Raw genomic sequence first — 24,768 nt, forward strand, 5'->3', positions numbered from 1 at the left:
CTCTCAGATAAACGGGTCACAAAGCACTGATCTTGGAGATGTTTGTGAGGCGAACACTGTTCTGGAGATGTGTTGTGATGAACAGTGAATCCCTTCATCAGAGTCGACACACTGTCCTTGTGAACCCCGGCGTGGTATCTGTTCACAACTACATGTAAAGAGGATCTTACCAGGTGCAAGAATACACTGTTTACCATCTGTTGTGTGATTTCAGTTTTGGGGTTGAGTGTGTATGCTCCATCCATTATTTTGATTATTTTTTTAAGACCTAAAACTGTACTTTACGTTTACAAGAAATGCAATTAAGTAGAATGACTTGCATAAGGAAAAAGAATGCAAATAATTTACTCACCCTCAAATTTCTCCAAACTGGGTTTCCTTGTCTTTTTTTTTTTTTTTTTTTTTTTTTTTTTTTTTTTTTGATCATATAGAGGTTAATGGTTACCAAATTTTTCAAAGTATCTTCTTTTGTGTTCAACACAATTGACATTTTCATTTTCAAATTGCTTTTGTTTTTACATTTTATATATAGTAAATGTATGCTGCTGAATATATTGATAATCTTTTCTAAATGCTATATGATTATACAAATATAATTTTATGGTAAAGTTCAAGTTAAGTATATTTAAACAACATATTCTTGTGGTTTGGTTCCATCTAGTGGTGACACCTGAATAATTAAAAACGCACGCCATATTACGTTTAAAATAAGTCAGTAAGTCAGCTGATCAATATCACCCGTCACATAAAATACAAGAAATGTCAAATTTATTTCAAACAGCCAAAATGTTCTAATTAAGAATACATGGTCTGTATTACGTAACAGCCATCTCAGCGTCTCACGGTGGGCGGGGCTACGCAGGATTCTCTAGGGCTGTGGTGGGCGTGTCGCGAGTGAGGGGCGTGGCTGTCGGGGTTCGTCATTGGACTTCCTCCTCACGCTTTCTGTGCGCTGAATGATTCACATCAGCAGCTTTGGACCGAAGAACAGCCAGGTTTAATTCATCATGGGGCTCGCCAGCGATCCGAACTACCGCGAGCTGGAGCAATGGTTCAAATCCAGCGCCGGAAACCTCAACATGAGGCAGATGTTCGACGCAGATCAGGACAGATTCAACAAGTTCAGGTGAAACACGCATCAAACGCGCTTCCGCTGCGCGCGTGAGCTCTGTCACACTGGTGTTTCATCTCCTCTTCCTCGGCAGCATCACGTCTGCCGCGCATCACCTCTTTATAAGCAAATCTGCTCTGTTTTTCTAAGGTAGCATCTTCATTTAATACAAGGACACATACTGCGCATATAGTTAGATTCAGGGTTACATGTCATCTCTGATGTCGCAAGGTTATTGCCACATCAGGCCAACAGTCTCGAGCTCCAGGTTCTGGTCTCTGCACTGTTACACCTGCTTTATGTCTTCATGTGCACTCATTGAACCACACTGATGGTATGTTTCGCTTCTTATCTTAGCTTTAAAACGGTGAAGATTGCAGTAATATCGTCTAGACGCATAACAAGGTCATTGATCGTCGCTCGCGTGCGTTGAGCTCTGCGTGCACTTTAACACTGCTCTTAATGTGACAGCATACTAATATATGAGTTTATTTCATGACTGTTTCATTGAATGCACATTATCAGGCGTTTCTCAAGTGCATCACTGCTGATGCAGTCTCTTAAGGGAGGATCTCTGCTGCGATACTTGTGTATTTATATGTTGCATATTTACAATAATCTATTCGTATGAGAGTGCGTTAGTTGTTATAGGTTAAATTCGGATGTATTAAGTGCTCATAAAAGTCTGTAGTATGTATTTATTCTCAGAATAGTGTTGGTCAAGAGAGGGCGCTATAGCAGCATGTTGTACGTGCTCTTCTGCACACACTCTCTTACACACACACACACACACACACACCGCTGAGCTGAATCAGTGCGTGAGTTATACTGAACGTGTGGTTTGTGAATAGTAACACGTTTTATTTTCATTCACAATATTTACATATTATATAGTTAGGATTAATTCGATTTAATATAATATATTCAACCCAAGCGTAATTGTTATATGTAAGAATTGTACTTTAAACATGACCTCATTGGAATGAGCACGTGTTTGCGCTGCTGACGTTATAACGTGAAATTGAAGTTTGAGCTATATAATTAATTTATATAATAATAATAATAATAATAATAATAATGAACAGTAAAAATGTATATTTATTCTAAGTAAATTACGATTATATATAATAATGTATACAGATTTTTATTTTATTTTTTATTTTATTTTGTGCTAATGTATGTTAATATAAATAAATTATTATGGTGACTATAGTCTCTTGGTACTAAAAAACAAACAAAAAAAACATGCTAATTTAGTTTTAGACACTAAATATGAGATAAAATAATACAGTAACCAAGATTTTGAAAGCTTCTGTGTTTGTTTTTTCGCCATTACATTTTTTTTTTTGTGTAAAGGATAGATCAGGAATTTAAGTTGTGAGGGGAAGAATAATAATTTACAAATATTTATTTTAGTGTGATTCAGTTTCGAGAGTCATGTGACATTGCTGCAGTTCGAGCCTCGCTGCTTAATATAACTGTGATGGGTGCGCCTAATATATGTTCTCAAATAGCTTTCCTCATCTGTTTAATTCATTTTTCCAGTCTAAACATTATTAAGTTCCTCTAACTTGTGTATATACTAGGCTTGAATGATGCTCCTGGATTATCCCTGTTGTACATGAAGCAAAATTAAACAAATCCAGCATTTGTATATATCCTAATGATGTTTGTCTTCTGAGCAGTTTACAGCTGACAACAGATGATGGAGACATTCTGCTGGATTACTCCAAGAATCTCATCAATGAAGAAGTCCTGCGCATGCTCTTCGACATGGTACGGTCCACAATCTTCACATCAGAATCATTTCTTCATAAAGTCAGAGTAGAGCGTGTTAGTGTTAAACAGCAGTGCAGCGGAGCTGTTACTGTAATCTCTCAGCTAAGCATCTTTAAACCCCTCATCAGAAGCACTTGTGTGTGTGTTTGTCCATCTCCAGATGTTAATTGGCTTAATGCATGTGTCTTTAAAGCTGCTGCTACTGAGAATAGAATGGGTGAATGCGGTTAACCGTGTCACTGGGACACACGAGGCCTGTGCGTGGTGCAATGTTTAAGTAGTTTGAGCTTTAAGTTCAAAGTATACTTCAGTATTGATGCAATTGCTGGTGCTTGTCTGCAGCAAAAGTATATTGTATACATAATTTGGCAGCGTAAACATGGGAGCAATGAATAATCTCACAGTTATGAGAAAAATGTTAGAATTATGTGTGATTTATATAAACTCAGAAATCTGTCTTTTGTCAAAATTCCGAGTTTACATCTCACAATTCTGCCTTTTACGTTTCGAAATTCTGACTTTACATCTCACAATTCTGAATTCTTTCTCAGAATTTTGACTTTGCGTCTCACAATTCCCCCTTTGCATATAACAATTCCGTCTTTGGCTCACAATTCCGACTTTGCATCTCACAATTCAGTCTTTACATCTCGCAATTCAGTTTTAACGTCTCGCAATTCAACGTTTACGTCTCGCAATATATTCTTTGCTTCTCACAATTCAGTCTTTGCATCTTCGCAATTCAGCGTTTACGTCTCGAAAATCCGTTTTTGCGTTTCGCAGTTCATCGTTTACCGTATTTTCCGGACTATAAGTCACACTTTTTTTCATAGTTTGGCTGGTCCTGCGACTTATGGTCAGGTGCGACTTATTTATCAAAATTAATTTGACATGAACCAAGAGAAAACATTACCGTCTCCAGCCGCGAGAGGGCGCTCTATGCTGCTCAGTGCTCCTGTAGTCTACACTGAAAACCTAGAGCGCCTTCTTGGGGCTGGAGACGGTAATGTTTTCTCTTGGTTCTAAATAAATGCAACTTATAGTCCAGTGCGACTTATGTTATGTCCGAAAAATACGGTACACGTCACAGTTCTGACATTACATCTTGCAATTCCAATATTACATTTGGCAATTTCAACTTAACATCTCACAATTCCTGCTATACAAAACTCTGAATTGCAAGTGTATATTGGATTGAGCTTGAGTTGCCATTAGAGCTCATATTTAACCTTACGCAGTACTTCTTCATTTCAGTACTCTCTTCAGCCAATCAAAGTAGAGATTGTGCAACTGTATCACTCTGATGTGGCATGTTTCTTGCAGTAATCACAGCAGCACACAAAGCACAAACGGTGTTTGCATAGTTCTTTTCATGTGTGTTTACACAAGTTCTGAGTCACATTAACCGTTTTTTCCCCCTGTCCAATCATGATTAGGCACGATCGGTGGGTGTTGAAGCTGCCAGAGAGAAGATGTTTGCTGGAGAAAAGATCAACTTCACTGAGGTAATGATATCTCAGTAAAACATTTCACTGAGAATTCACTTGAGCTTGACCTTAGGTTGATATTGCAAGACATGTTCCTTCTAGAATCCAGTTCTGTGTAAGTTCCACTTCCATCTTCTCTAAATTTCTATTGGCACATAGCAGAAAGTTCTGTTAAAACCCTCAGTTTCCTCTTTAACTCACTGGCTGTCCTGAAGCTACAGCATGTAATGTCTCTTGTGGTTCATGGTTATGAAACATGTCAATAAACAGGGAGTATAGTTGCTATAATGTGTGTGTAGGGTAGAGTTGAGCTGTGTGTGTGTGTGTTGGTTTATAGGGTCGTGCTGTTCTCCACACCGCCCTGAGGAACCGCTCTAACACTCCCATCATGGTGGACGGTAAAGACGTGATGCCGGATGTGAACAGAGTCCTGGAGCAGATGAAGGGCTTTTGCCATGTGAGTGAACATGCTTGTAACCACACACTCGGTAATAGAACACACCTTTTTTATTTTATTTTATTTTTTTAATGGATTTTCAATTATTAAAGGTCCACTGAAGTGCCTGTGTTGATGTCAGTTTAACTTAAACAGGAAGACAGGGCGGGACATATGAAGCAGCCACGCCCCCTTTTTAAATAGCCAATAGTGTTAGTTTGTATCACAGCTTGGGCTAGCGCCGTTGACCTCGCAAAAGCCACATTTGACAGGGTATGACGGCCACAATCTCATGCATATTGCTATAAAATATAGCATTTTGTGTATTAATCAGATGGGTCCGATACGTTTTGTGGTATGCGCCGACTCGTTCATATGATCCGCTCCGTTCTATCGTGTGTCTGGAGCGGAGCAGACTGTGTGTGCGCGGTGGTTATCATGACAGTGACACAGCACGAAACCAGACTTCTTTCATATTTATTCATTTAATCTCCGTGGACTAAGTAGTTCTATTTTTAAAGTAATTCATGATTAATTTCAATGACAGCTGACTTTGGAAAACTGACATCGTGTATTTGTGTGTGTTATTTTGCAGCGAGTGCGCAGTGGCGAGTGGAAGGGCTTCAGTGGTAAAGCCATCACTGATGTTGTGAACATTGGCATTGGTGGCTCTGACTTGGTGAGATTACCATGAGTTTCCTGAGATCCAGTGGATGTTTACACATCACAGTTGACCAGTAAAAGAGATTTGCCTATTGCTTCGACTGATCCGAGAGTAAATGAAGTGGAATGAAACTAAATGCTTGGAATAGCGTTTATTATTATTATGTTTGGTTTTGTTCTTCAGGGTCCTCTGATGGTGACTGAAGCTCTGAAGCCGTACTCTAAAGGAGGACCCAACGTCTGGTTCGTCTCTAATATTGATGGCACACACATGGCCAAGACCCTCGCCCAGCTCAACGCTGAGACCACCCTCTTCATCATCGCATCCAAGGTAAAGGACAGTGTTTAAAGAAAACAATCTTGTACAGTACTGTAGTGTTCATTTTCACTTATATTAAGCAAAACTGGTAATACAAGGTGAACAGGTTACTGTGAAGTACTACATTTCTTACTGGATTTTGTTTTTTAGACATTCACCACCCAAGAGACCATCACTAATGCTGAGACGGCCAAAGAATGGTTCCTCCGGGCCGCTAAAGATGTTAGTACCTTTACTAATGTAACTGTCTAAAAAAAGATTAAATTATGTGCGCTACATTATAGATGGCTGTCTGCTAGTCTCATTCAACATTTTGTGTATTTTCAGAAATCTGCTGTGGCTAAACATTTTGTGGCTCTTTCCACAAATGCAGTAAGTACAGGGTTATGTCGGCTGTATGGTGTTTTCTGTTGATGTATTAAGGTAAAATCTTTAAAAACGTTACATGAATTTCCTGTCTCCTCACCAGCCAAAAGTCAAGGACTTTGGTATCGACACCAACAACATGTTTGAGTTTTGGGATGTAAGTATTCCTTGCATTATGATCTATTCTTGCACCAGAATGGAAATCTTCATTTTGATTGGCTGAAAATACGCCTGAAAGAGTGAATGACTGCATGCATGATCGCCAGTAATATTGAACTAATCTGCCATGTTCCTGAATCAGCATATTGCTTCTCAAATCCCAGACTGTTTCTCTGATCCTGAATGCTCATGTTTTTAGTGGGTCGGCGGGCGCTACTCGCTGTGGTCAGCTATTGGTTTGTCCATTGCACTGCACATAGGTACGTCTGCTGTACGAACAGTCCTATAAGACATGAAACATGCTGTATGCAAGTATGTGAACACAAGTGCTTCTAGCTACGCAACTTTGATTTGGTGTGTTTTGGTGGTTGTTCATAAAATCAGAATGCAATTGAAGTATGTTTTGCATTCTCTGCATTGCCAGAGGGGGCGCTATAACATGTATTCAGTATTAGCGTCACCATATTTTCAGTTTGCTCTTTCAGGTCAACTAGTGTCATTAGGAACATTTAAATTGATTTACATTCTTAATCCATGTTCCTGGTCTTGATAGGAATTCAATTCGTCATTGTTATTCCCACAAATATGGCTCGTTTTGGTTAAATTTACTTAGTGATCAAGCTCTGGCCAAACATTCACGTTTATGTACCTGTATAGAGCATGTTTCTGGAATAACTTCTGCCTAAACCAAATTCAAAAGGCTTCACACACTTTCTTTCATCTGTAAATGATCCAGTAACTTAATTTATTTTCGTCTTCTAGGTTTTGACGGTTTTGAGCAGCTTCTAGCTGGTGCTCATTGGATGGTAAGCATGACTGTACAGAAGATGAGCATTACTGTACATTGAGTTGAACTGGTGTGTTTGTGTATTCTGGGAGTAACCGCTCCGTACTCTTTCTGTCAGGATAACCACTTCCGCTCGGCTCCTCTGGAGCAGAACGCCCCGGTCATACTGGCCCTGCTCGGCGTCTGGTACGTCAACTTCTTCCAGGCCGAGACACATGCCCTGCTTCCCTACGACCAGTACATGCACCGCTTCGCTGCGTACTTCCAACAGGTCGGTCTGATGAGGCTTCAGGAACGGACCTCATAAAGGTCATCATTTCTGATAGTAGAACTCTTTGTTGAGTTGCTGATGATCTTTCAGGGAGACATGGAGTCCAACGGGAAGTACATCACCAAGTCTGGCACTCGTGTGAGTTACCAGACTGGACCCATCGTGTGGGGGGAACCGGGAACCAACGGACAGCACGCCTTCTACCAGCTCATTCACCAGGGTCTGTGATCCCAACCCTCCCCTCTGGACTAGCTCCTAGTTGAATTGACATGTTAATGCCCATTTGTGATGTGTTTATCACAACAGATCTTAATCTCCGCAGGCACTCGCTTGATTCCCGCTGACTTCCTCATTCCTGCTCAGAGTCAGCATCCTATCAGAGATAATCTGCATCATAAGGTACTCCGAAAGTCTATGTTGTTCAGGATATGTCTTTGTTTTCTGGTTCTCTTGGGCATCTGATAACCCTGATGTTATTTGAGCTGTGTTTGTCTAAGCGGTACATCTCCTTTCACAGATCCTGATGGCGAACTTCCTGGCGCAGACGGAGGCTCTGATGAGGGGAAAGACCTCCGAAGAGGCCAAGAAGGAGCTCCAGGGTGCTGGGATGTCTGGAGATGCCCTGGAAAAACTCTTGCCCCATAAAGTGAGTGGTTCTTTACTTGAAAACCAAGTGTCGATACACAATCATTTGTATCTAAACTGGAACTGTGGATTGGTAGTTAGTGGACATGCATTGATAAATGCGCTTCCATCTGTGTGTTATGGTCATACAGGGATTTTTGTTTGAATATACAAAAGCATTGCCAAGATCCCCTAAAGCAAGGGTAGCCAACGCTGCTCCTGGAAGGCTACCGTCCTGCAGAGGAATGTTTCAGTTTTGCTTGACATTTGTATGCTGTTTATGATAAATGCCAATATATACTTGCCAATTTCTATTTCATGAGATTACTTCCTCTTTTTGGCCTGGTTCCATTTCTCCGTGCTGTTAACTCTAAACCGGGGTGTTTATAGGGGCGTGTGACGAATGTTTTCTGCCGCCACATTTATCAACGTGCGATCTTTCATGTGTTGAGATTGGCAGCATACAAATGTTTCATGAACCACACGTGAACTCTGTTGTAAGTTGATTTGTAAGAGTAAGATCAATGTCCCTGTATCTCTTTAAGATAGCCATCATTAAATGCTGGTGTGTTGACGCGCGTGGTTTTGTGTTCAGCAGGGAATCAGATAATTATTTTCTGTACAAGTTTATTGTATTTCTATATTTTATTTTGTTTTGCTTGAACTCTGTTCTTGGCAGTAATTACTGATTTAAGTACGTGTAATTTCGAGTTCATCTCCTTGTTGTGTGTAACAATAAATGCAAACAAACGTGGAATCTCAAAAACTGCTCGCAGATTTGCAAACCCGCATATCAATGAAATATTTTAAAACGGTAGCAAAATCTTAGGAGAACTGTCGAATAAATGTTTTCTATGACGCACAAAAATTGCATTAAAAAGTTTATATTTGGTTGCTCCAGGTAGCTAATGTGTCTTGTTTATGGCTAGCATAGCTACCATAGCACAGCATCTGCAGTGATTCAGTGACTTTACCTTTGACAATTGGCTTTTTTTATTTAGAAGGCAGGACTTCTTCCGCCATACCGCGCTTTGCAGTTTCTCAAATTTTTATAATAACATTATGAATGAACCGTCTATGTTGTTAAATTTAAAATTTCTGCTTCGACTGCTTTCTGCTCCAACAGAGATGATAGCAAATAAGTAAAGCTAAGTCGGTTCAGTGTAGCACATTTATAAGTCTCGTCGGGCTCGGGTATGAACACTAACTACCATACATCTGGTCCACTTTTGTATAATGACATATCGATATGTTTTTTTGTTTGTTTTTTTAGGTTTTTGAAGGAAACAAGCCAAGCAACTCTATCATTTTCAAGAAACTTACTCCTTTCATGCTTGGTGCACTTGTTGGTGAGTATCAAACATGATATACCGCTGCTTCGTTTTGTCCATTGGTTTTGTTGACCCCACACTCATGGACAATATGATGTGTTTCAGCCATGTATGAACACAAGATCTTTGTGCAAGGTGTGATGTGGGATATCAACAGCTATGACCAATGGGGGTGAGTTTTCTTCAGCTTCGATTAGGTCCAGTTCGAAAGTTGATCTGAAACTGAACTTTTCCTCCATACTGTGGTCACCTTGTTAGAAATGGTTTGCTTTGAGAAGTCTGAAGTTTCAGGCGGATTGTTTTTCTCTGTCCCATCAGTGTGGAGCTCGGCAAGCAGCTGGCCAAGAAGATCGAACCCGAGCTGCAGGACGACGCAAGCGTTTGTTCCCACGACTCCTCCACCAATGGACTCATCAGCTTCTACAAGAAAAACCGCTCTTAAATGTTTCCTCCCCTTTAACCCTACCTCTGCTGGCACCCTCATCCAATGAGATTGGTGAATTATGTGTTAACGCTTGGCGTAGTTCAGAGAGTGAACCTAGACACGGAGGACGAGCACTTTATGTCTGTCATCATCTATAAGCCATGAGATTCTTGTGTGTTGTGTTGGATTTGACTCGATCGTGTATCTGTGGACCAGTATGGATAACTATCTGTTTGCACTGTGCATTCTAGATGATTTCATGTTCTCCTTTGGACCAAGGAACCACAATAAATGTATTGTTTGTCACCTTCCTTGCCTGGCTGCATGTTCTTTTTCTTCAGTAAAATTTACTCAAAGACGACAAATTAAGTGTTTATTAAATGAACCAGCACACGTTCCAGATCCCCAATTGGTTGCACAAGCGGATTTAGAGGACCCCCGCTTTTTCCACAACTGCAAGGCATTCATGCTATGCCCATGTACGTCTCTGCTGCATTTCATAAAACCAGGTTACTCACTACCATTATTTGCCCACACAATAAGTAAAAGCTTGTCTTTTTTATGTTCCATAACCTGTTTTGCAAACCTGGCCTGTTTTGACACCACCTCTTGTTCTGGGACCTCATCTATATCAAGCATGTTACTTAGGCACAATATTTTGAGTTAAAAGAGGAATTTCTCCCTGAATTAGCAAACATGCTAACTGGACAACTATTGTATACAAACCATGTGTTTGCAAGTAGGAGGTTTTCCTCGTTCGACCACCTTTTTGGTAGTGGAACAACATTCCTATCAACATTGGGTTTTGGGGATTGGGATGTGTGATTGAACAATGTTAGCATAATATTGGGATAACTTTATATAACGTTACTGATTGGGCTAACTATTATGGATATAGTTAGGGTTATATGTGTTTGACGTGAATGTTGTTCCAGACAAAAGACACAGAGCTAGAAACAAAGTCACCGTTACCTGAAATGAATGTATTACCAAATCATACCAAAATCAGTTTACCTGGAAACTTGAATCTATTTTCTGTCTGAAATGCATCTCGGGTTACATGTACGTGATACTACAGCTTGGTGGTTATGAAAGTAGATCCAAATGTTGATTGAAATGCTGTCAGGCCAGTAGACATTTGAGCCAACGAGTGCACCTTTGTAGTTAATCAGACTAATGCATCCAATTATGTTGATAAAAGCACATTACATGTTGTCATCCATATCTTTTTATTGTAAAGTTTTTTATTTGTTTCAATGTAGCTGTATCTCAAAATGAAAGTTTTATTTAATAAAATTATATAATTCACCTCCAGCCCAATTTTTCTACAGCCGTAGGCACGTTTACACATGCCTAAATATACAAAATAAGATATGCACTGGTGGAGGGCGGGATTCGTGACTGTGTGCAGTGTGAAGCATACAACCTGTAAGATTCAACAAACCAGCAGAGCACAATAATCTCACAGGCGCCTTTCTAGATCTCCTGATAGCACTGGCTGCTTCATTCTTGTGCCTGCTGTAGAAATGGAGGGGACTGTAGAAGGCTGTCTGGGGTTTCTATACGATCTGCTGGTGGTAGTCTGTGTTGGGCTCCTGCTTCTGCAGGTTGTTGAGGGCCGGTCAGTGTGGTGGTTGGTGCTGCTTCTGGTTTCGGGAGTGACGTTGAGCTATTTGGTCCATTCAAGTGCTCTAAAAGTAGGTCTTGTGAGTGTGCTGTGCAGTGTCATCCACTATCTAGGGAGAGAAGGGGTCACGTTGCCTACCCAAAGCAAGGCGGTACTGATCACAGGTAAGACACTATCCTGTTTACTTCTGTGCATTTGTATATATTATGAATCTCAATATATATTAATTGTGTTTCATACAATTCAATTCAATTCAAGTTTATTTGTATAGCGCTTTTTTTTTTTTGGAGGGTGTGACTAAAGGCCCCCTGTAGCGAATCCATGCATTTTTGTAAGATAAATATCTAGGTTTCAAACGTAATAACACATGGATTCGATACAGGGGGCCTTAATTCACCCCCCCGGAGCCGTGTGAGGGACGTGTTATTACAGATGTGCTTTATTTCACGTCTTCTGAACTGTTGAGAACAAATACCCACTTAACCCCATTGAAAGATTTGGAAGAGCAAGGCCAATTTTTAATATAACACAGATTGGATTATTCTAGAAGAAGAAAGTCACATAGGATGCTTCAAGGGTGAGGACAGTAGAAGGTGAACAAATTTTCATCCTCGGGTGAACTAAGCCTTAAATAATCATTAAAACATGTCACTGTACATACAATATAATTGGTCCCAAAATATTCTTTAAGCAATGAAATGTGAACATGTTTGAACCAGTAAATTTATATTTCTCTGCCATCCAACTAAACTTTGCACTTTGAACTTCTCTCAGTAAGGTTAACTGCACTGGTTTCTATAAGAACTTCTATAATGCTGCATGTAACTTGACACAGAATTTCTTCTGTACAGAATAAAATGAACAAATATAAACTGCTGCATTATTATATAGATGCTTTCAATAACCAACCCGATCTCACGGCATTCGTACATTTTTCACGAGGTGGCTTATTCGTCCGAATTCATACGACCACACTCGTACAAATTCATAAGATTTTTGCCAAATCGTACTTATTTTACGAGTTGCACAATTTGTATGAATTTGTATGAATGACCTACACCTAACCCCGCTCCTAAACCTAATCATCACTGGGGTTTAGACAAATCGTATCAAATCATACGAGTGAGGTCGTACAAATTCGTACGAATAAGCCACCTCGTAAAATACGTACAAATTAGTCATGAGATAGCTTTGTCAATAACGGCTACCCAATACTACCCATAATGCATTGGAATTGTGGAATGTGCATCGAAACTGAACATGTGTTTGTCTCATAGGTTGTGATTCGGGTTTTGGTCATGATCTGGCCAAGTGTTTAGACCGCGCAGGGATGAGGGTGTTTGCAGGGGTTCTGGATGAACTCAGTCCTGGAGCTCTGGAGCTTAAGAGAGCTGAATCACCAAACCTCACCGTCCTACAGTTAGACATCACCAACAGCAGCCAGATCACACAGGCACGCCAGTACATAAAGAGCCAAACAAGTGAAACAGGTGAGAAAACCTCACTGACTTACACTGAACAAGAGATCTGAACCGTATCTAGAGACTACGATCTCATAAAGACTAGAGCCTTTGGATTTAAAATGAATGAATGAATACACCCAAAATACCCTAGTTGCCACTTAACAGCAACACCTTAAAGAGCTCATGAACTGAGAAATCAAAATTCCTCTGATCTTTTGACATCAGGTCACTGTACTATTAAAAACATTATGCAAGTTTCAGGACTCAAGTCATACTCTTTAGTCTAAAATCAGCTTATATTGAAGGCAGTCTGTCGAAACAACAGCTTTTGGAATGTTCTACTCTGTGATGTAATAGTGTGGTTAAGCTCCGCCTCCACAGAAGATAGACCAACGCCTGCTTCTACATCACTGCCTGTTTAGCCCCGCCCACCGATTCTACATCACTGCCTGTTTAGCCCCGCCCACCGATTCTACATCACTGCCTGTTTAGCCCCGCCCACCGATTCTACACCTCTGTCTGTTTAGACATACACCACCAAATTGTAAATGTAGTGTAAATAACAAGAGGCGAATGCATTCCTATGCAGAAACCAAATGATAAAGTTGTTCCAGAGATAACAAGATGCTTAGAATCTGCATAGCAATCACATGGAAATGATGGAAATGCTAAAAAGCAATTGCAAAGTAACATCCCACAGCACTCAAGCGACCATTTAGAAACACATTCTTGCAACTGTCCAAAAAAACCCCCTAGCAGCTGCATAGTAGAATAGGAGTCAGAATGGCAACGAAACTGCATAATCTAGGGCTTATAACAACCCAGGACACCCAAAAAACTGCTTAGCAACAAGCTACAAATCAGTCAGAACACTGTAGCAACCCCATAACAACGCCCTGGCAACCTCTCTCATAGTGGCAGTAAGGTTAACTAACAATCATGAAGAAATATTACTGTTTAAAGTTTAGCAGTATAGATACGAACTAGTGAATTGATGTTATTTTTATGACTTGTCTATGGGCAGGACTCTGGGCACTAGTGAACAACGCTGGAGTGCTGGGATACATGTGTGACGGAGAAATTCTGCCAATTAAAATGTATAAAAAATGCTTAGATGTGAATTTTATTGGTAATGTGGAAATGACACAAGTCTTTCTGCCTCTGATACGCCAATCGAAAGGACGACTCATCAGTATAGCCAGTATGGCAGGTAAACGTTTTTGTAAACATGCAGTTTTTATAGACTTCAGGTACTGAATAGTCTCTTACAAAACATATATATTAGTTACATTAAGGAGTATAAAATACCAATAAACACTAACATCTTTGAAATGAATCATTGGTTTCCTTCAGGAGAAGTTCCATTTCCTGGATTCGCAGGATATGGGGCGTCTAAAGCAGCGCTGATCTCCTTCAGTGGAGCGATGAGACAGGAACTCTCACGCTGGGGAGTCAAAGTCATCATCATTCAACCTGGAGGTTTCAAAACAAGTGAGAATAAAAGCACTTTCACACCTATAACCGTTTTAGCACCAACACCAACAGATATTGTAGTTTATGGTAAGTGTGCTGTAGTTAAAAAATGCTCAATCTCCTAAAACCAGATGAATTCTGATTGGCCATCCATGTTTCTATCGTTCAGTGGCTGGAAAAAATTATTCTGAAAGTTATTCCAACAACATCGTTCCCAGGTTGTTATTGTTATATCTATCATTGGACTTCCTGATTCATGCAGAATTACAAAAATAATTAAAACTGTGTGGTTATTGTTATCATTCCTTGATGTCAACAGCCTCTAAGAATGCAAACCAATGAACAAAAAAAAATATTGTAATTTTTTCACAGCTGTACAATTGTATTGGCAAAAAAATTTGGGACAGCATGGTAAATGAAGAAAAAAAAAGATTCATCTGAAATGTAATTTTACCTTTAACTACATTGAAAACACGTTTATTAACACTTTAAAAGATCTTTACTTTGTGAAAGACAATACGACAATGACAACAATATTGATTGTGTCAAAAAAAAAGCTGGAGTCCGTTCATTGATGCTTCAGTGAAGTGACCATCAGTGACAGAAAAGAGAAACCAGGCTCAGTCGGGGGGCCAGTTCTCCTGTAGCAAGTACACTGGGTGTTAAGGGAAGTGCTCTTGGTCCTGGTTGACCTAATATATGCAGCCAAACAATATTTTAGCAGATTTGAATTATAGAAATGTGACACTGTATTATGTGTAAACCAGGTTAAAATGATGGGTCTTTAATCTAGGCTTTATAAGTAATTAGCAAGATTCAATAGGGGGTCAGTGCAGGGTTGACAGAAACGGGCTAATATACAGACTGCAACACATTCCAAAAAAAAAAGTTTGGAACAGGGGCAATTTAAGAATAACATGGATGTGATGTGTTGAAATAAGGTGATGTGGAACATGTGAGGCAATCATGTATTAATAGTCAGTGTTGGGAAGGTTACTTTGGAAATGTAGTAGGTTATTTTAATGGTAGTGCCCCTTGCTTCCTACATTACCAAATCATTTTTATTTATTTGTGTTAAGTTGCAATGGCTCATGGGGAATAGCTCGACCCATCTTGAGGAGTAATCTACTGAGACGAGTGTTCATGTTGTTTGGAACTCTTTGGTCCCAGTATATCTACTCCAAACATTTCACCTGGTCTTTAAGTGATGATTGGTTGACACTCTTAAGCGTTTAACGGTTTTAACGTAAATCGTAACTCTTGACATATTTTTACATCAGTCCACATACCATGCCAATATGCAACATCTTGCACTTGCTTATATGTTTTGAAGACACCAAGATGTCCACTCAATGGTGAGTATAAGACTACGAGGAATGACAGCATGGTACTGGTTGTTGCTATCTGACAGGTGAGTGATATGGTATAACCTGAATTCAAGCACAGCATATAGTTCCTTTTCAGGGGATTCGTTAGTTGCTTTATGATTTTAGTGATTTCAGGATCACAATGTTGTTCATTCCAGATATTTTCATGGGAAATTGGAAACTCTGAATCCACTTGCCTACAGGTGTAAATATTACACGAGAAAGAGCGTCGGTGGCTACATTCAATATTCCTTTTTTTGATATTCCAACACAAAATCAAATATCTATGGACAAAGTGCCCATCGAATGAATTGACTGGTTGTTTTGGTGGAGTTCATTAACCACTGCAAAGCAGTATGATCTGTAATGACGTTAACAGCCAGTGTTTAAGATATTTTAGCCACTTGTCAAGAACCCAAACCACGGGTAGGCACTCTTTCTCCGTGGTGGAGTAGTTTACCTCTGCTTTAAGATGCAACTAGCACAAACGATCCCCTAATTCCCCCTTCCTCAAATCTTGCCCTGGAGGTCCAATGCACTGCACAGTTTAGCTCCAACCCTGATCAAAGTCACCTGTCTGAGATTTTCAAATGATCCCAAACAAAGAGTATAGAAGTAACAAGAGGCGAAACTCAATAGAACGTTCCATAGCAACACACGCACCCATGCGCAGAGCTGCGGCTCCGCCATCTTGGACTGAACGCAACACAGCTGTCATAGAATTGAATGATACCGGTCCCATTTCAAAAGCGGTTTCATTCTCTTGCAGTTATTGAGTAAAATATATTTTGTAATACATATATATATATATATATATATATATATAGAATATAAATAATTATATTTTTTAATTTGTACATTTTAATAAACTCAAACTTATATAAAAAAAAATTCTGTTTCACTTTCATAATTTATTTCACTTCAACAATAACCTAGCAAATGTCTTCTTTAAAACAAGACCAACCATACAGTAAGTCTATATTCCAAAGCATTCTTGAAATTACAACCATTTAAATCGCATATTTTCAGAGATATATGAACACCTGACCTGGCAAATGACCGCTTTATTAATTATTTATTATTCATTGTTATCACTAAATTAACCCTTTAACTGTAATCCAACCTAGTGGAACTTCAGCTTTGCCATTCATGAAGATTTTTAGACCGGTCTAACTGGAACTTTTGAGTGTTGCTGCACATCTGGGTGCAGTCTATGTGTGTTTAGCATTGATGAAACTGTTTTGTGAGCTGCTCTTGACTGTATTTCAGACTCTGGAAGTGGCTTTGCGGCCCTGTTATACTTCTGCTTGAAGCTGTTGGATAAATGCACTTCAAACACAACAATAGACCCCCCTTTGTTTAATTTCTCTATGATCAAACATTTTGTGGCTTTAGTTTAGTCTATCTCCATCTTTAGTTGGTTATCGGAAGTGCACTTAAAGGGGGGGTGAAATGCTATTTCATGCATACTGAGTTTTTTACACTGTTAAAGAGTTGGATTCCCATGCTAAACATGGACAAAGTTTCAAAAATTAAATTGTACATTTGAAGGAGTATTTTTGTTCCCAAAATACTCCTTCCGGTTTGTCACAAGTTTCTGAAAGTTTTTTTCGAGTATGGGTCTGTGTGACGTTAGATGGAGCGGAATTTCCTTATATGGGTCCTGAGGCACTTCTGCCGGAAGAGCACGCTCCAGAATAGCAGAGCACTGAGAGCACAACAGACTTCACTGATCAGAGCGAGAGCGTCGCGAAAAGTCACAAAAGAAGTGTGTTTTTGGTTGCCAGGGCAAGACAACCCTGCACAGATTACCAAAAGAGAAACAGCATTAAGGGACCAGTGGATGGAGTTTATTTTTACAGAGCATCAACGGAGTTGTGCAAGTGTTTTTGTTTGTTCCCTGCATTTCGAAGATGCTTGTTTTACAAACAAGGCCCAGTTTGACGCCGGATTTGCGTATCGTTTATTTCTTAAGGATGATGCAATCCCAAAGAAAAAGGATCATGATTGTGTGTTGGAACCGCAGGCGGTGAGTAAAACTGCTTCAAATATCTCTGCCTCCTTGTTAGTGCGTCCGCCTCCCATCGGAGACCCGGGTTTGAGCCCCGCTCTGAGCGAGTCCTTGCTGCTGCTGCTCTCGTTCAGTTTCAGCCTTCACAGCTGTCACAGTTTCCACATGCTCTCAACGCAAAAGCTTACTCGCGCGCGTGATTCTTTAGCTCCGCCCACACGTCACGCCTCCAGGCGCTCATGTTTTTCCGGGAAAAATCGGTACAGACTATCTTTCTCTTATGAATATAATAAAACTAAATACTTTTTGGAGTTATGAAGGATGCAGTACTACTCTATAGGTACTCAAGATTAACAGGATATTGAGTGAAAACGAGCACCCCCCCCCCCCCCCTTTAAATAACTGTTTCTGATTATCCTCCATTTTAGCTACGGCAGTTAATATATGAATTTAATGTTGAATAAACTTAGCTTTTACCTATTTGGTGAGTTCTGATACTGTGGTCTCCTGTTTCTGGATAAATGGCTTTAGCGTGTCCAAGGCTCCTTGTACTTGTTTGCTCAGTTGTTGTATCCCTTTCCCAAGTGTTTGTAACTTCAGTGGGGTAGTACAAATATGCATGTAATTGAAATTTCAGATCCCATGTGAGGTTTTGCACTGGAGTGATGCCAGTCAGAATGTTTGACACAAACTACACTTGTTTTCCATGTTGGGAAGTTTGATTGTAATTAGGGGTTTACAGTATGCATGAGAGATGATAGGGACTGATGGCTGCCAGGTGGGAGTTTCCACTTCAGGTACTTTTAGTCAGTGTGTGAAGTGTAAAAATAAAAATCAGATGATAGTAAATGGTCTGTGTGTCTTTGTTTGGGATAAAAATAACAAACTTGTGCAAAATAGTAAATTGTAATGCTCTTTAACTTGCCCAAGAGATCAAGCTCATCCCCAACTTCACAGTTTGGAGGATCAAAACAGCTCAGATCACAGAAAGAAAAATATTTACAATTTAAATTCTGTTCACAGGTTAAATATATTAAACTTAATTTGATTCACTCCCTTCAGACTTCAAAGGTAATACACAGTCGCTTCTTTAATGTCAATTACTTAAGATGTCTGTTTAATCTTAGTTCAGGGTCCCTGTTTTGGGTGCCAATTCTGTAACGGTTTTGCGTCTGGCGTCCCACATTACCAGATAATTGTGTTAAGTTTGTGCACCTGACAAGGTTAAATCCCTGTCATTGTACTTAAATATGGATAGCTCAATAAAAACCAGTAATAAAGAAACCAGAAAGGAGATGAATCAAATCAAACCCAGGAAACATTACTCAATGTGCTAATTTAATTTCAAGCAGCCAAACCCATCATAAAATATAGACCCAACATAACCATACATTTTGCACTATTTAAATAACAACCAACATTCAAAAAAGAAAAAGAAAGAAAGGGAAATCCTTTCAACAACTTAGTAAAAAAAAAGACATTAAAATTGCACAAACGGTAATGAATTGTCTTTCCCTGTGATCGTACTTGATTCCAATCACAACCAGTCCTTGGCAATTTTAAGCACATCTCAATTCCACATCAAACACTCACAAAATGAGCAGATGATATGAAACACTAAAAAAAGAAAGAAAGAAATTGGGTTTGCATAGGTGAGAGTGCGTCTATGTGTGCGTGTGATCTGCAAATGGGAATTTCATGAATGCCGTGTGTGTTAATGCATAATGTGATTGCGCTGAACTTGTACCCCGTGCAGCTGGTCTTCGTTTGGAGTATTTTGGAGTTCAGGTATGTACCAAAAGCCTCTTTTGCAGCATAAACAGGAACAATTACTGTGGCATCATCCATCAGAAAGCACAGACCAGTGCTGGCAGCCGGACCAGAGAAACAGTGATTCACCGTGGCATCCAAGCCCACATCAACATGCCATACTGATTACATGACCCTATACACTTACCATCAAACTGAAGGCACACCTTTGGGCTGGCTTTGGCCTGGCCTTTCCTGTGAGTCATTCTGCTGTGTCCTTGTTACCTTGAGGTCGATTTGCCTTTGCAGGTGGCTTCGACCTGTTCTCCCCGTCTCCTTGGAGGGCCTTCCTTGGATCTGTCTAGTGATTCCCGGTAACCTGCGCTCGCTGAACAGAGCATCGCTTTCTCCTGAGGTGATTCCCACACCTGAAATGTCTCTAATCAACACTCAATCTTTGGTGAATAAGACTTTTCTGCTAAACTGTTTCTTCACTTCTTGATTTTGTGTTCATCACTGAATCCTGGACCAAGGTTGGTGATTTAACTCCTTTTTTGGAGTTGGTTCTGGCTGACTGCACCTTTTTTATTTCTCTCCGCCCGAACAGGAAAGGGGGTGGACTAGTAACTATTTTAAAAAACTCTTTTCTTGAGCATTGTCGGTCTGTTTCAGTAGATGTGTTTTCCAGTTTTGAAGATCAGCTCCTCCATCTCGACTGGAATGGTCCTGTTTTATTGGGGGCGATTTACCGTCCCCCTCACTCAGCAAAGGACTTCATACAGCAATTTACTGAATTCATCAACAGTTTTAATATCCATGTATGCTGTCAGTCAAACCTGTTATCAAAGGAGTTTCTCAATCTCATTGACTTTTTTAGTTTGGTTCCAAAGGAATCCACTCATGTTCAGGGTCATATTTTAGGTCTTGTACTCTCTCATGATTTTGCTGTTTCTGATATTAAGATATCTGATTTCCATAAGCCGGTTTTATTTTCTATGTCTCTTTCTAATCTTTCTCACTTTACTAAGAAAGCTGTAACGCTGTCTCGGTTCTGTTCTTCTGAGTTTGGGTCAAATTTTATTCAGTGTTTTATGGAGTCTTGTTCTCATCTATCTCTGGATCTACCGCTACCTGACCTGGATGCTGACCAACATCTACAGTATTGTTCAAAATAATAGCAGTACAATGTGACTAACCAGAATAATCAAGGTTTTTAGTATATTTTTTATTGCTACGTGGCAAACAAGTTACCAGAAGGTTCAGTAGATTGTCAGAAAACAAACAAGACCCAGCATTCATGATATGCACGCTCTTAAGGCTGTGCAATTGGGCAATTAGTTGAAAGGGGTGTGTTAAAAAAAATAGCAGTGTCTACCTTTGACTGTACAAACTCAAAACTATTTTGTACAAACATTTTTTTTTTTCTGGGATTTAGCAATCCTGTGAATCACTAAACTAATATTTAGTTGTATGACCACAGTTTTTTAAAACTGCTTGACATCTGTGTGGCATGGAGTCAACCAACTTGTGGCACCTCTCAGCTGTTATTCCACTCCATGATTCTTTAACAACATTCCACAATTCATTCACATTTCTTGGTTTTGCTTCAGAAACAGCATTTTTGATATCACCCCACAAGTTCTCCATTGGATTAAGGTCTGGAGATTGGGCTGGCCACTCCATAACATTAATTTTGTTGGTTTGGAACCAAGACTTTGCCCGTTTACTAGTGTGTTTTGGGTCATTGTCTTGTTGAAACAACCATTTCAAGGGCATGTCCTCTTCAGCATAGGGCAACATGACCTCTTCAAGTATTTTAACATATGCAAACTGATCCATGATCCCTGGTATGCGATAAATAGGCCCAACACCATAGTAGGAGAAACATGCCCATATCATGATGCTTGCACCTCCATGCTTCACTGTCTTCACTGTGTACTGTGGCTTGAATTCAGAGTTTGGGGGTCGTCTCACAAACTGCCTGTGGCCCTTGGACCCAAAAAGAACAATTTTACTCTCATCAGTCCACAAAATGTTCCTCCATTTCTCTTTAGGCCAGTTGATGTGTTCTTTGGCAAATTGTAACCTCTTCTGCACATGCCTTTTTTTTAACAGAGGGACTTTGCGGGGGATTCTTGAAAATAGATTAGCTTCACACAGACGTCTTCTAACTGTCACAGTACTTACAGGTAACTCCAGACTGTCTTTGATCATCCTGGAGGTGATCATTGGCTGAGCCTTTGCCATTCTGGTGATTCTTCTATCCATTTTGATGGTTGTCTTCCGTTTTCTTCCACGTCTCTCTGGTTTTGCTCTCCATTTTAAGGCATTGGAGATCATTTTAGCTGAACAGCCTATCATTTTTTGCACCTCTTTATAGGTTTTCCCCTCTCTAATCAACTTTTTAATCAAAGTACGCTGTTCTTCTGAACAATGTCTTGAACGACCCATTTTCCTCAGCTTTCAAATGCATGTTCAACAAGTGTTGGCTTCATCCTTAAATAGGGGCCACCTGATTCACACCTGTTTCTTCACAAAATTGATGACCTCAGTGATTGAATGCCACACTGCTATTTTTTTGAACACACCCCTTTCAACTAATTCAACTAATTGCCCAATTGCACAGCCTTAAGAGCGTGCATATCATGAATGCTGGGTCTCATTTGTTTTCTGAGAATCTACTGAACCTACTGGTAACTTGTTTGCCACGTAGCAATAAAAAAATATACGAAAAACCTTGATTATTCTGGTTAGTCACATTGTACTGCTATTATTTTGAACAATACTGTAAGTCTTCTAAAGTCTGCATGGCTGAATATTTTAGGTGTCACTGCTCCACTCAAGCCTAATAAGCACAAATCGAAGCCTGTTCTTTGGCAAAATTCTGATACTCGACTCTTATGAGCAGAGCACAAATGGAAAAAGGATAATTTACATATTTCATTTCAGTTGTTTAAAGATCGTTTAAAGCGGTATACTGCTAAGTCTGCTAAGGCTACTTATTTTTCTGATTTAATAAAAAAAATCTACTCCTAAAGTTCTAATTTAAAGTTATTAATTTTGTTGTTAATGCTTCTGTTAACATAGTCTTTTTTCAATAAGTGCCTGCTGTTGAAGTGGCTACCTTCACTCTGCTTTTCAAGTAGTCTTCACTAGATCCTTCTATTTGGAATAACTTCTGTCCCATTTCTGTTTTACCATTTATTTGAAAGACTTTAGAAAAAATGTTGTTTGACCAACGACAGTTCTTTCTAAATCTTAAATATATTACTGAAATTTTTCAATCTGGTTTTAAATCTGCTCATACTATGAAACGACCCTTCTCAGAGTGTTAAACGATATCATTTTATCTAACGAATCTGGTGATTCTGTGGTCCTGGTTCTCTTAGATTTATCAGCAGCATGTGACACTGTGGACCACTCTATTTTTTATATCTAGAATAGAGTCATACTTGGGCCTAAAATGTACGGTCCTTAACTAGTTTCAATCATTTTTATCCAACACATTTTTTTTTTTTTGTCAAACTAGGAGACTTCATTTCCTCTGTTGCTCTTCTCAAATGTGGCATCCCTCAAGGCTCAATACTGGCACCTTCCCTTTTTTCCCTGTACATGATTTATTTGGCTATTAAGATAATCCTTTAGCACTTAGTTATTAGAAGATGTTGAAAAGGTCAACCTCATAACAATGTATAATTAAAAAAAAGAGTAAACTATTTTAAAATAAAAACTAAAAACACTTGTATACCCAAATGTGAAGCACTTTATTTGAGTCCCTGCATGTCAATGTGATCAGAGAACATGTAAATATCTTAAGTGAATAAAATCCAAACTTTAAATCACAGGATTTGAAGTAAATATTTTAGTTCAAAGGGGTTTGACTGACAAAAAAAAGTAATTTTGACATTTACATGGCCATTTTGTGTTGTGAATACTCACTGTTTTCAGTATTGCACATCAGAATTATGTAAAAAAAGGAAAATCTTCAAGACAATAAATAAGAATTCGGGAGAATCAACACTTTATAAGTAAATTACTTCCGTTGTGAGAATAATTTGTAACTATGTAATCCATAAATAAGTAATTTATTGTAATCTTATCAGGAGCATTTTAAAATGTAATATTATACAGGTTTTGTATACAGGTTTATTAACGATCATTTTGTCATCAAAAACCCATGTTCCAGATATTCTGGGCAGCAGAGAGCAGTGGAGTAGAGCTCAGGAGGATGTCCTCAGCGGTTTGTCTCCAGAAGTGATGGCGTCTTATGGAGAAGAGTACATCCGCTCAATGCAGCAGCGGCTGCTCCACATGTCCTCAGTATCAAGCGCAGACACACGGCCCTTTCTGGAGGATTTAAAGCATGCAATACTGTCCCCGAGACCAAAAGCCTTCTATTACCCCGGGGCCTCGGCGTGGGCTCTTCCATTGCTCTACAGACACTGTCCCACCTCTCTGTCAGACAGAATCCTCTCACAAATGTATATGAGCAGTGATCCCCAACCTGCAGAAATCATGAATTCTTGCGCTTGCTGATGCACACATTCAGGGTGAATTGAGGTAAAGTGGGCTGTTTAAGTTTGATTGTACTGTTCTCAATGGGTTTGCACTTTCAGAGCATAACAATGGGTTTTAAATAAAGGGACACTATTTCTTTAAATAATACAGTTTTTTCAATACTTCTAACAATTTTCCTAAACTCTTAATGCATCAACACACAACTGACAAAACAGTTAATTTCATGCTCAAAAACACACATTGCAATAGTACACTAACACAATAAACTACATCTACCGAAACACTGCAAACATGTCTCAACATCAAATTATTATTCCAAAACCCGAACACATGTTCTCTTCTAACACTAACACAAACATTTAGTCAATCACAGCACAATATCATAAAAACACTAACATCAAGTGCATTATTTTAGGTGTCTGATCTTATACTGTATATTGCATTGTTCATAGGATGTTTTTACACTACAGTTTCTTTTTGGGTTTTAGTAAATGCATGTATTTTGTTTATTTTGCTGCAGAAATTCAATGCAAAAATTGAATGACCCATCTCAGTAGCTTTATAGAATGAACAGTTTATGAATGCAGGAAAACTATGTACAATAAAGCTGTCATTTACAGTATTACTGTATGTGAAAATACAAAATATACAAACAGGAAAAGCCACAGAATAAATAAATAAATGTAATCTAATCTCCCTGGTCTTCTGCATTTGGCCACATGTTCTCATCCACATCACACCTGGCATCTTCTCTGGCAAGGCATCATGGGAAGAATCTTTTGGTATGGCTTATCCTTCCTGGT

At 39.3% G+C, this 24,768-nt stretch overlaps 2 protein-coding genes across 2 annotated transcripts; both read left to right on the plus strand.

The window, feature by feature from the left end:
- The first annotated feature begins 920 nt into the window (after positions 1–920).
- On the plus strand, positions 921–10,068 carry gpia (glucose-6-phosphate isomerase a). Its single transcript, XM_026203123.1, has 18 exons — positions 921–1,126; positions 2,797–2,887; positions 4,327–4,395; positions 4,715–4,834; positions 5,409–5,492; positions 5,661–5,807; positions 5,946–6,017; positions 6,123–6,167; positions 6,265–6,318; positions 6,520–6,580; positions 7,083–7,126; positions 7,226–7,378; positions 7,469–7,598; positions 7,701–7,777; positions 7,896–8,024; positions 9,276–9,351; positions 9,439–9,505; positions 9,652–10,068. Exons 1-18 carry the CDS (start codon positions 1,008–1,010, stop codon positions 9,773–9,775), a joined length of 1,662 nt encoding a protein of 553 aa, XP_026058908.1. The 5' UTR covers positions 921–1,007; the 3' UTR covers positions 9,776–10,068.
- Positions 10,069–11,148: 1,080 nt separating this feature from the next.
- LOC113043626 (estradiol 17-beta-dehydrogenase 2-like) lies at positions 11,149–24,648 on the plus strand. The gene is made up of 5 exons (XM_026203124.1): positions 11,149–11,548; positions 12,662–12,874; positions 13,872–14,057; positions 14,201–14,338; positions 23,634–24,648. The coding sequence occupies exons 1-5, from the start codon at positions 11,284–11,286 to the stop codon at positions 23,981–23,983; spliced, it is 1,152 nt and encodes a 383-aa protein (XP_026058909.1). The 5' UTR covers positions 11,149–11,283; the 3' UTR covers positions 23,984–24,648.
- Positions 24,649–24,768: the final 120 nt, after the last annotated feature.

This window comes from Carassius auratus, chromosome 25 (assembly GCF_003368295.1).
Source record: "Carassius auratus strain Wakin chromosome 25, ASM336829v1, whole genome shotgun sequence".
In the NCBI taxonomy this organism is placed as follows: domain Eukaryota; kingdom Metazoa; phylum Chordata; class Actinopteri; order Cypriniformes; family Cyprinidae; genus Carassius; species Carassius auratus.